The following is a 12,710-nucleotide window of genomic DNA, read 5'->3' as shown; positions in this document are numbered from 1 at the left end:
AATGTTTGGGGCTGAGGGAATGTTTTGACCTCTGAAATGGGGTTTGGTTTCTCAAAAAAAAAAAAAACCTCATGTGCTTTCTGAGGCATGAAAAGCCTGCTTACTGCTGTCAGCTGAATTTACTCATTTAAAACGTCAAGGTTCCTTTTAGTAAATTCACTTTGCCACTAGATGATACCCTCATATGCCATACAAATGAGTTTAGTATGTATAATTCCACTGTTGAATTAACAGTTATGCATAAAAATATGCTTTTCATTAACAGTTGGTGCTTTTATGAAAAAAATCATTTTAAATATGCTTTATGCTAATTTTTACTTTTCAAGTCATTCGAGAGTACATTGGATAGGATCCTGTTTAGAAATTTACTTGCAAAGAAGTTACTTTTCAGGATGTTGCTACAAAAGCTTTGAAAAATAAAGAGGATGTGGGAGACAGGATGAGGAACTTGAATTTCAATTATATCTCTACAAAGAAAACTCTTGACAAGTGTACCCACTCACCCGTTCAGTAAATATCCGCTATGGGTAAGACTGATACTGAGATGACAAAAAGGATTCCTGCTCACAAGTTAGTACAGCAGCAGCAGGTCTGAAGTAGGCCTGCTGGAAACAAACCAAGTCTATTTTCATTTTTAAAAATAGTAAAATATGAAATAATCTGGCACCACCAATTCAAATAAAATGGCAAAATTAATATGTATTTAAAGGAAATTTTCCCTGCTCTCCATCCCCACAATTTTCATCTCTAGTTTTTTCCATTCATCATATTCTCAGGACTGGTACGTAAGGGGAAAATTTATTTGATCCTTCCACTGTGTGAGTAAGGCGACTGCATTTCTTATTTATTTATTCATTTTTGGCTGCATTGGGTCTTCGTTGCTGTGCGCGGGCTTTCTCCAGTTGCGGCAAGTGGGGGCCACTCTTCACTGTGGTGCACAGGTTACTCATTGTGGTGGCCTCTCCTGTTGTGGAGCACGGGCTCCAGGCGCACAGGCTTCAGCAGTTGCAGCACACAGGCTTCAGTAGTTGTGGCACGCAGGCTCAGTAGTTGTGGCTCATGGGCTAAGAGCGCAGGCTCAGTAGTTGTGACACACGGGCTTAGTTGCTCTGCGGCATGTGGGATCCTCCCTCAGGGGCTCGAACCCGTGTCCCCTGCATTGGCAGGCGGATTCTCAACCACTGCACCACCAGGGAAGTACCGTGACTGCATTTCTGAACTGGACTTTTTTGTTGGACTCAGGCTCCCAAGAAATACCTCAAAGAGACTCCTTGTTGGGAGTGCCCTGTTTGTGTGTTCTAAAGGCTGCTAAGAATTGTGGCATGATTCCAAGATTCCACTGCAGGGGAGGGGTGGATCTACCTAAGTTTGCTTTTCTTGGGAAGGTCAGGCCCCTTCTAGGGTGCAGCAGTGGTAGAGGAAGAAAGACATAACACACAGTAGAGCTGAAGATTAAAGATGGTGGACTGCTGAATCTACTAGTTCCAGTGAGAGCAGGACCAGGAAGCCAGTGAACAGGAAATGCCTGGCATGGCTTTTTCAGTTACAGAGAAACAGAGAGCTATCTGGCAGACTGTACCAGTGGCACCACCCTGCCCAGAAGCCTTGTGACAGATGCCAGGGAGAGCACCAAAAGGGACCACACCATCACTCACCCCATCACTCTGTGTTCCTGTTATAACATCTAAGTTTATTGTTGACTTTCAGAAATTCACTTTCAAATATATTTTAGGACCACATCACAATCATAAGTCTGGAGCTGCTTATATACATTAAAATATGGGCAGTATTTAACAATATTTTTTACTCCATTGAATTCATAGAAAGACAGGAAAGCATATTAATATTAATTTTATTACTTTACAACTATGGTCACTTAAAAATCTCACACATAAAATACATGCAGAAGAGTTAGTAATGGTAGAAGAGTTAGTAATTCAAAATTCGAATCCTCCAAGATCATTTGCAAATATACATTTCTATATCAATTATTGTATTTCAAAAGAAAGAAGGAGCTTAAAACGAAATCTTCCTCTACGTGTTCTGACTCCATCCTAACATCATCATTAAGGTGTATTTGAAGGAAACCAAGATGTCGTTTAATTTTTTTAAAGTATTCTCTTATCCTAGGCAAGTATCTCAGTTTAGAAATTACTTTACACATAGCCATTAAACTACAGCGACAATTGTTCTGTTAGGAGTACAGCTAATATATCAATGGGCACAGGCAAAATTAAGCAGAATGAGTAAATAATATAAGGAATTTGTTTATAAATTAAAATATTTAAGATTAACTTTACCATCTACACCTTCTGTAACATGATTAATTATATTATCAGGTACATTATCTAATACTTAGGATCAAAAACAAAGTAGACATCTTTTTGAAAGGAGAAAGAATTTACACATTTAAAACCCTTTCGATTAAAATTTGTTTGCAGAATTTCCAGATATTGGAAAACATGGCTTCAAGTCATCATTTGTCTAAAGCTGTGTTTCTTTGCCTGGCCAATAGCTGGGTTGTAGCAAATGATCACTCGTCGTACAGTTTTCCTTCCTGATTCTTGTAGACACCATTGTTCTTTCTCTCTTGGTTCTGAAGCTTCTGTGTTTTGAAACATACTTTTTCTTTAAAGTGAAAAGTACTGCAGTACTTAGGAAAATGGACATGGTGCCAAGGATCATGGTTAGTCCCAGATACATGTGTCTAGAAGAAGAGAGAATGTCCATCTTAATTATTGCAACTATCCAACTTTAAATAAAATGTAATAATATCATCCAAAAATATCAATATCAATAAAACTATCATGAGGATGGTTTTAAGAATGCAGATTCAGTGGCTATAAAAGACCTTTCTATGAACATTTGACAGACTATTGAAGGCAGTAAGCTAATATAAAGCAATTTTAGTAGTACCATCATTTTCAGTCACTGATAATTATATAATCTGTCCCATCCTCTCTGTAAATTATTTCCTTAGACCAGGTAACTATATCCCTGTTTGCCCAGAACAGTCCCAGATTATGCTAGTGTTGTCCCAGTGTAGTTTTTAATAGTGCCCCCTTTCACTCTCAAAAGTACCCAGGTTTGCATGATAAATTATGTGGTTACCCTTCCCTCGAAGCTTGCCCAAATTCACTTCTACGGAAAAACTGCAAGAAGGAACATTAAGGGGAAATCAGAGCTCTCAGTAGAGTAGACTGACTTAAGAACAAACCAGAGGTTTCAATCCATTTCTTCCATGAGTAGCCTTTAGTTCTACATTAGATTATAGGACACAAAGGTTTGAAAGGACAGGTTAAATGATTCATGCTGGTTACCTTGTATGTACACTCATAGTCTCTGATTGAATTACATTGTCTTTGCACTAAAATACAGCCTTAGTAAATGTGAATAAAGTGCCAATTCTCCTCACAGATCAGGTCCCTTTCAAAGACCAAAATAAATTTCTCACATAACATCAAAGCCTATTAAGTCAAGCAAATTTATTTGAGATGGTCGGCTAAATTCACATCCAGCTTCCAACTTACACAGTTCAGCACCAAGTTTATTTCTCTAGAGAATACTCAGCTTGTAAATTGAAAAAAAAAAAATCCTTCTTGCTTTTAAGCCATTGAAGTATTGCTTTAAGCAATAAGGAAACTAAATGTTTGATGAATTGAACTGAATGATACCATAGTGAAAAAAACCATGCCCTCAACCCCATACACACTCACACACACAGAGAAAACCTTTTACTTTTATGCATTTCAAGTACTGGAATAATTGAACATCAGTTTGGCAATAAAAGCCGGACAGATTTACAGCCAAATCCAACTCTTGCCCAGAGGGATTATATCTGACGTAAATGGGACAGTTTGGCTCAGTTTGAAAAAGAATAGAATTAAACCCCAAATGTGACCTAGATTTAAATGCTTCTGAGTTTCAGGGAATTAACTCACTTGTGTGCACAAACTTTGAAAATTCTACTCTATTCTGAAATCTTATGTCATATTTTTTTAAAATGATTACTCATTTAAAATGGGAGTCAAGATTAAGAATGGGGGGAAAATGAAAGATCTAGCCAAATAATCAGATAATAATAGAATTATTCTATAAAACAGAACAAACTTCTTGATTAGACTCTCCTTTTCCTTACAAGCAATGAAACTACATGAGGATTATTAGTGCCAATTGCATTGTGCAAACCTGGGATGTGGTAGCCGTGAGATGTGGGAATGAGTTTGATACGGTACCTAAAAGCATTTGAATCATATAATCTGCAGGATCCTCTACTTCCACATCTTTTAAATCCCCATTTGAGGCATGAAGTATCAATCAAAACTCCAAAATATACGGGAGCTGGGATTCCTGCTGTGAGAAAAACAAATAATTGCTGCTAAAAATATATGCATATCTTTTTGGTTAGCCTATAATTAATGATTCTCAGAAACCACAGTCAGTCCAAAATTCACTGCTTTGGAGATGACAGGGCATCTGTAGAAAACCAGAATGTGTCACCCCAAAATATGCCTCTGGTATAAAGATTATTTTGAGCTGACAATTTTGAGAAACAGAAGTCATAGGAGAAGCTCCGAAGACACAGCATAAGTTTCCTTTTTGTAAGGAAAATGTACATTTACAAAGGAAAATATTTGCAAGGGTCTTTCCCTTTCTGTACCAGGATGAGAAGAATTCCAGATTCAAAAAAGAGCTAACTGACCCTATTTTGCATAAAATCCTGTAAGCAAGAAGATCACATAGATAAAGATATCTAACAGTCAGTTTAGATTATTTGGTATCTTAAATAAAAATTCTCTTTATATACATTGTCCATCTAAATAGATTATTTGCCACTGAAAAACATTTAGGTGATAACTAACTTTACATTGCTCTTAATAACGTGAAGATGTTCCTCAAGATTCAAATGCTTGCCATCTTCTGTATGTTTTAAAATTTTCATAATGGCAAATTCAAACATTCACAGAATTAGAGAGGATGATGTAATACAACCTCATGTACCGTCACTAACTTTAACAATTATTAATATCAATATTTTGCCACTCCTGTGTTATCTCTCTCCAGTCCCACAACCCAATGTGCATCCAGAAACTATTTTTTTTTAATATTTTAAGAGATACCTCAGATATCACATCATTCTCCTTATATGTATTTCAGAACACATCTCTGACATTTTTTTAAAATATATCACTCTGCCATTTAACACATGACACATTTTATAATTTCTTTAATCCTATCAAAAACCCATATTCAAACTTTTCTGAATGTCTTCAAAGCAGTGTTTTAGAGTTGGCTCATTCTAATCAGGATTCAAACCAGGTAAGCAGGAATAAAGAGGTAGACATAAAGAATGGACTTGACATGGGGTGGGAGGGAAAAGCTGGGGCGAAGTGAGAGTAGCATGGACATATGTACACTACCGAATGTAAAATAGTTGGCTGGTGGGAAGCAGCAGCATAGCACAGGGAGATCAGCTCTGTGCTTTGAGATGACCTAGAGGGGTGGGATAGGGAGGATGGGAGGGAGGCTCAAGATGGAGGGGATATGGGGACATGCGTATGCATATGGCTGATTCGCTTTGTTGTGCAACAGAAACTGACACAGTATTGTGAAGCAATTATACTCCAGTAAAGACCTTTTTTAAAAAATTTAGTTGATGGCTCTTTATATCAGCTTTTTCCCCAACTTTTTTTTTTTCATACTAATGATTTTTGAAGAAAGACATTTGTCCTATAGAATATGCCACAGTCCAGATTTGACTGATTGCTTCTTCACAGCGTCATTTACTTTGTTCTCCTATCCTTCATTTTTCCAATAACCTGGTAGTTAGCTCCTGCATAGACTCAGGCAGGAACAAGGCACAGGTGGTTCTGTGTGTTCTGGCAGAAGTCACATGCTGTCTACTTGCCACTCTTTGTAATGTTAAAGTGGATCTGAGACTCAGGCTATGCCCTCCATTATGAAGTTTTTCATCCATTTTCACCTATAGCTTTCAGCAAATATTGAGGAGGTTGCAAAACAGATTGTTAAAAATTATATTATTCCTTGTGTAAAATTATTTAGGATTTTTCTATAAAAGAGAATTTTCCTTCATGACTGTTTATTTGATTACTTCTAAATATAGTTCATAGAAGGAAGGCAGGATAAATGCTCAATTCTTTCCATTTATCAGTTTCAAAAATAATGAATTGGTGCCCTAGTATTCTCCAAAATTATTTAGGTATCATTACAGATTTACGTCTTTTTATATATTCAATGTATTTCAAGACACGGCAGATATTATAATGATTAGTTATGTTATATATTAATTAATATAATAATATTGTTTATATTACATATTTTATTTTCAAATTATCTCACCTTAGGCCAAGCTCCTCAAATTGGTCCTGTGTCCTTTTGACATATCCCTTTGATAGCTTTCTCACTTTCTGGCACAAAAGTTGTCCCACAATCATCTTGTGCATTTTCTACCCTAGACCTTGGTCAGTTCTCCAAGGTGCTGTGGTTTCTTTATTGAGGAATGATATTTAGATAGCACAGATTCATTGCTATGGGTGCTCATTTCTCCTGGGTTAAATAGATTCTAGATTTTTCAGGAGACAGAGTTATAAGATACACATTATCTTAAAATAAAGCTATATGAGTTCATATTAACATTTTAAGTTTAAATTAAGAATGAGTTTTACTTAAATTTTTTATTTTATGCTTTTATCGCTTTTCTATTATGCTGAAAATATTGATTCCTAATGATATTAACATAATATCTTATTTACTTTAATCTTAAAATATACAATAGTTTTAACATAACAATGCCAAAGTTAGTATTACTGACAAGACCATAAAATGTACTGAAGCAATGGGGATTTGGTAATAATTCTACTTTCCATGTAGTTTAAAGTTTTTTTCTGTATGGTTATGTCACCCATATAATATAGAGTTAGTTTTGGTTTGTTTTAAGAATTTCTTTGGTTCTGTTAATTTAATTATTTTAAATTATATAAAATTTTTGCATGCTTTCAAATTATACAACAGTTACATTTACAAAGTCTCATTTCCATCCTGTTCTCTCTCCCCTTTTTCCTTTCTTCCCTAACAGGTAAAGTTTTTTAAAAATTAGTATTAGTTTTTAGTTTATGCTTCCATTGTTTCTTTTTGTTAACAAGAGCAAATACCTCTGTGTGTGTGTATAATATTTCCACCTTTCTATACTTACACCAAATGCATCATACTATATACGTTGTTCCACATTTTGCTTTCTTTCGCTTAAAAGCATATCCTGGAGATCACTTGATATGAATTGTGTCCCTACAAAATTCATATGTTGTAGCCCTAACCCACAATGTGATTGTATGTGGAAAAAGTAATTAAGAAGATAATTAAGGTTAAATGAGGTCATAAGGGTGGGGCCCCAATCTGATAGGAATGGTGTCCTTATAAGAAGAGGAAGAGACACCAAAAGTCTCTCTCTCTCTCTCTGTGCACTGAGAAAAGATCCAGGGAATGAACTGTGGGAAAATGGCCATCTGCAAATCAGGAAGAGAGGTCTCACCAGACACCAACCCTATTGGCACATTGATCTTGGACTTTACAGCTTTCAGAACTATGAGAAAATAAATTCCTGTTGTTTAAGCCCCTCAGTCCAGGATGTTTTGTTATGACAGCCAGTACTGACTAATATACTTGGTAACATTAGAGAGAGATTTTCCCCATTTGTCCATACAGCTGCATAGTATTCCATTATGTGGGTTTACTATAGTTTATTTAACCAGTCTCATACTGATGTACATTTACACTGCTTGTAGTCTTTTACTATTATAACTAATGCCACAGTGATTGAACATCCATAAGATTAGACTTACTTCATACTTTTGCGAGCACATTTTTGACATCAATTCCTAGAAGTGGGATTGCTAGGTCAAAAGATAAGTCTATATGTAATTTTGTTAGTTATTGCCAAATATCCCTCTCCAGAAATAGTATAATTTTCACACCAGCAGTGTATAAATGTATCGATTTTCTATTTGTACTGTAATACATGACAAACAACATTTGGTAATTTGCCTATCTGATAAGTAAGAATTAGTATCAGTGTAGTTTTAATTTGTACTCTTCTTATTATGAGGGTCCTTGACTATCTTTTTATATATTAAGAGGTATTTATACTTATTTTTCCATGAAATGGTTGTTTATATCTTTTACCCCATTTTCTCTTAGAGTGTTGATCTTTTTGTTCTCAGGACTTAGGTGTTCTCCTTATAATAGGAATATTAGCCACCTGTCTGTTATATAAATTGAAAAAAATTGTATGTAGTTTGTCGTTTGCTTTATGATATTTTTGTCATTTTCAAGTATATATATTTTTTATTTTTTATACAATTTTGAAGGTTACTTTCCATTTATAAAATATTGGCTATGTTCCCCATGTTGTATAATATATCCTTGAGCCTATCTTATACCCGGTAGTTTGTATCTACCACTCCCTCACCCCTATATTGCCCCACGACCACTGGTAACCACTAGTTTGTTCTCTATATATGTGAGTCTGCTTTTTTTGGGTTATATTCACTAGGTTGCTGTATTTTTTAGATTCCACATATAAATGGTATCATACAGTGTTGATTATATTTTCATTTTTATGGAATCAACTTTATGAATTATTTCTTTTACTTGAGATCTTTTTCACACTGTAGGTTATATCTATGTTCTCAAAGGGAGGTAGATAGACTTATTACAGCCAGGGATGTACTTCAGGCTCAATAGCCTTTTTTCTAGATAATCTCTGTTTTTATATTGTAGAATTAGAGCCAGCCATGATGGCATAAACCTCCATTTTTGTTGTTTTCCCAATTTTATCAGGATTATATTCTATCTTCACATATATCCATTTTTATGTCAAGATTTATGTAAACCACATTTATTTAAAGCTCTGAATTTGTTTTTCTTCCAGGTAGTTCCTCTCTGTCAAGTTACAGAGGAACATTTACAATGGTTTTTACTATCTTCTTTAGAATATAAACTCTTTAAGGACAAAAACCTATCTAACTTAATCACTCTGTTTTTTATGGGTTTTAACTAATGAATATTGAAAAATCTGGTAGTCAGAAGAAACCATTCCTATTACATTTAACAAATTGTGAATTCAAATCCACACTGCTTTGATTGTTTGAATGATCTTTCTACCAATGATATATCCTAGCATTGAGAGTAGCTCAAAAGAATTCCTTCCATCTAATAACTTAAAAAATTATATTTAGACTTCAGTTTTTCTTACTGATTCAATTTTTGCTTTCCTCTCAGAGGGCTCTTTTATAACAGCAATGGATTTTTTGACACTAGACCCATGCTAGAAGAGATAAGATCGTTTAAAAATGTCATTACTCTTATAAGATCACTTTATCATGGGTATAGCATTGGTTCTCAATATTTCTGAAAAAAAGGAAGAGAATAGTCAATGAAAAGAGGAAGGGAAGAAAGATATGAAGGAAGGAAGAAGATTAAAAGAACAGGAATCTACTACCGACATCATTTAGTTATGTGTCATAATTCTGTAAAATATTTAGAAAATTATTCAAAATACACTTGTAATGGCTACCATAATTAAAGCATAGATTATACTTACCAAGAACTCTTACTGCTAAGGTGTAGATACCCAGGGCAAAAGACTTAAGTTGTGGCTTAATGCACCTAAAAAATCAACAAAAGCATTATGACAAAAAATATAATAGTACATTAAAGCAAATAGTAATGTCAGTGATAATCTACTGAACACACATGAAATGATGTTAAGATTCAAGTAGCATTTATGGAGAACCCACTAGTATTCTAGCATAGGGAAAGCAAATTATGTAAAAACCTTGTTCCATTATATGCAGTGTATCGAGGAATTTATAGTTAATATTTCTAAAAGGTAAATCACTCTTACATGACATATTCAAATGGCGTTGGGTAAAGTAAAATCAAATTTAATCAGTAAAATAACAAGGACTCACAGGGAAAAAAATTCTAAGAAATTATAAGAATTTGAGGCACAGTAAAGGATTAATAACCTATAACTAGTTTTTGTGGGTTTTGGTCTAAAAGCACAGGACCCTATTGACTCAAGTTGAATCAGAATCATTGTGACATGCTTAGTGTTTTTGCTAAATAGTGGGGGCCTGAATTTACCAGTCAAGTACAAGAGTACCTAAAATAACAAGACCATCCTTAATATGACTGTATAACTTTAACTGATGGATTGGCGTATAGATTTTAAATGTAATAATCATGAGGATATATAATAACTACTGAGTGTTAACCATGGTAGTAAGTTCTTCATATGTATAATATTTAGTCTCTGCTTTAAAAGAGTCAAAAATTACAACTCTTCTCCTTGAAGCAAATGACATTTCCTTCTGACATCAAAATAAAGTATGGTTCATTTGAGGGACTGGTGGTGAGGAAAATTCTTCCTCTATTGGCCTGTTTATTCACTTGGCCCAGGTGACTACTTGGCACAAGGTAAGCAAATGTTGGAGAAATAGGTACCCATGAAGAATGATCCTGGTCTGAGAATTCTGGGGCAGTGCTTTCCCATCAAACCCATGTTTCCATTTGAAAGCATCAATATCTCATGTTCTCCTTAAACCCTTTTACAAAAACATTTGTGGATGTTAGATCCTATCTTCTGTAGATCTTTCCTAATCAATTTCTATAAGTTGTGGGAAATTAAAGCTATAAACAATATTTTGATTAGTTTCATTTTAGAAAAACTTAATATTCATCCTTTGATATATGAATTAATTTCAAAATCACCTAATCCATCTCATAAAAGATTGATTTACAATAAAATTTGACTTTTCATATTTAACAATTTTATCGAAATTTGTAATATCTTTAGGTGATTTCGATCAGTTGTTTAACAGTAATACTTGCAACACTCATTCAATGAGGAGGAAAATTTTATCACTGAAAATACTTGTTACAAAACTAATATTTTAAAATTTGAATTTACTTATATATTTTATCGAGATCTAGGATGGGAGAGCCAATAAAAAATGTTCAAGCAAAAATTATAATAGAAAAACTTCTATTCAACCACATTATCTATATAAAAACCTAAAGTGGGAAAAGCATAAAAGTAGAACAAATTTCCTAAGAGAGCTGTAAGGAATCATAATGATTCCACAGAGCAGAGTTTGAAATCACTGCTGTAGATGATCACAGTATGTCATATTAAAATTGGGGCAGGGAGAATCAGTGTTCACCTCAGAAGCAATATGTATCCAGGTATCCCGCCTAGAGACAAAGTATAGGATGTGATGACTGAAATTACAAGGAAATACAGAAACATTTTGGGACATCCGTTATCTTTTTGACATCTGCCCACCATGCCTGAGGAATTTCCTGATTTTGAGGCGGCAATTCCCACACAGGTGCAGTTATTAAATATCTGTAACACAATAGGGAAAAATCCAATTATTGAGGTAACTTGTATATAAAATTAAAGACAAGTATTTATTTTAAAAGAATTTATTGTATACATTTATTACATAAACAATGGGGAAATTTTTATTTTTCTGCGTTAGAATATATCAAGCAAAGCAAAATCTAGAGAGACAACATTTCATTATCCAAAGAGCAGATGGTCTACAAACTATTGAACTTATAGAACCATCTCCAAGCAAATCCCACCAAATCCAACAGTACCTTATGTTCTTCTCTACCACTTCTAAGTCTAAGCCACCATTTTTCTTGCTTTGATTATCGCAGTGGTCTCTCAATGCTCAACATGTTTCTACGCTCTTTTCCACAATAACCCAAGTGAGCCTTTAAAAATAGCGGTCAGATTGCATCACTATTCTCAACCTTCCAATGACTTCTCATTGTACTTGGATAAAATCCCAAATCCTCATAGTGGCTTCCACACTATCTATGATGCAGCTCCTGAATCCCACTCTGATCTCATCACCCAATGATCTTCCTCCTCTCCCTCTACTTCAGCCACACACATGGGTGCCTATGGGGCCTTGGCCAACCCTCAAACATGGTGAGTCTACCCAGGCCTCATGGCCTTCCTATTTTCTCTGCTGGGCAATTCTTCTAGGGAGTTACATGGCCAGCACACACACTTCAGGTCTCTGGTATGCAGTGTTTTCAATAAATGGAAACTCTGGTTAAGAAAAATCTTCCAGTGCAACTAGAGATTATCATATTAAGTGAAGTAAGTCAGAAAGAGAAAGAGAAATGCCATATGATATCACTTATATGTGGAACCAAAATATGACACAAATGAACCTATCTATGAAGCAGAAACAGAATCACGGACATAGAGAACAGACTGGTGGTTGCCAAGGGGGAAGGGTTTAGGGGAGGGATGGAGTGGGAGGTTGGGGTTAGCATATATAAGCTATTATAATACAGAATGGATAAACAACAAGGTCCTACTGTATAGCACAGAGAACTATATTCAATATTCTATGATAAACAATAAAGGAAAAGAATATTTTTTAAAAAAAGAATATATATATGTATAACTGAATCACCTTGCTATACAGCAATAATGAACACAACATTGTAAATAACTGTACTTCAATTTAAAAAAAAAAGTAAATCCAAAGGAAAAGAGAAAAAGGAAAGAAAAACCTTCAAGCAGTTTGGACCAAAGAGTAGTGGCCAAAGATCGGGCTTAGGGGGAGGAAAGGAAAGAAGGAAGAAAAGGAAGGGAAGGTGAA

At 34.8% G+C, this 12,710-nt stretch overlaps 1 protein-coding gene across 5 annotated transcripts in view; it reads right to left on the bottom strand.

Moving 5' to 3' along the window:
* Nucleotides 1–1,717: 1,717 nt before the first annotated feature.
* Nucleotides 1,718–12,710, bottom strand: part of SLCO1C1 (solute carrier organic anion transporter family member 1C1) — a 56,334-nt gene continuing 45,341 nt past the window's right edge. For 2 of the 5 annotated variants that reach the window (XM_036866345.1, XM_036866348.1), the window contains 4 exons: nt 11,244–11,428; nt 9,620–9,684; nt 4,236–4,353; nt 1,718–2,707 (listed from right to left, as the gene is read on the bottom strand). In XM_036866345.1, coding sequence (XP_036722240.1) covers nt 2,485–2,707; nt 4,236–4,353; nt 9,620–9,684; nt 11,244–11,428 — 591 coding nt within the window. In that variant the 3' untranslated portion in view covers nt 1,718–2,484. Of the gene's footprint in view, nt 2,708–4,235; nt 4,354–9,619; nt 9,685–11,243; nt 11,429–12,710 lie in introns of those variants that run through there. The other 3 variants (XM_036866346.1, XM_036866347.1, XM_036866349.1) reach the window with 3 other exon arrangements.

The sequence above is a fragment of the Balaenoptera musculus genome, chromosome 10, assembly GCF_009873245.2.
Source record: "Balaenoptera musculus isolate JJ_BM4_2016_0621 chromosome 10, mBalMus1.pri.v3, whole genome shotgun sequence".
Classification (NCBI taxonomy): Eukaryota; Metazoa; Chordata; class Mammalia; order Artiodactyla; family Balaenopteridae; genus Balaenoptera; species Balaenoptera musculus.
This window is presented reverse-complemented; position numbering and strand designations above follow the sequence as displayed.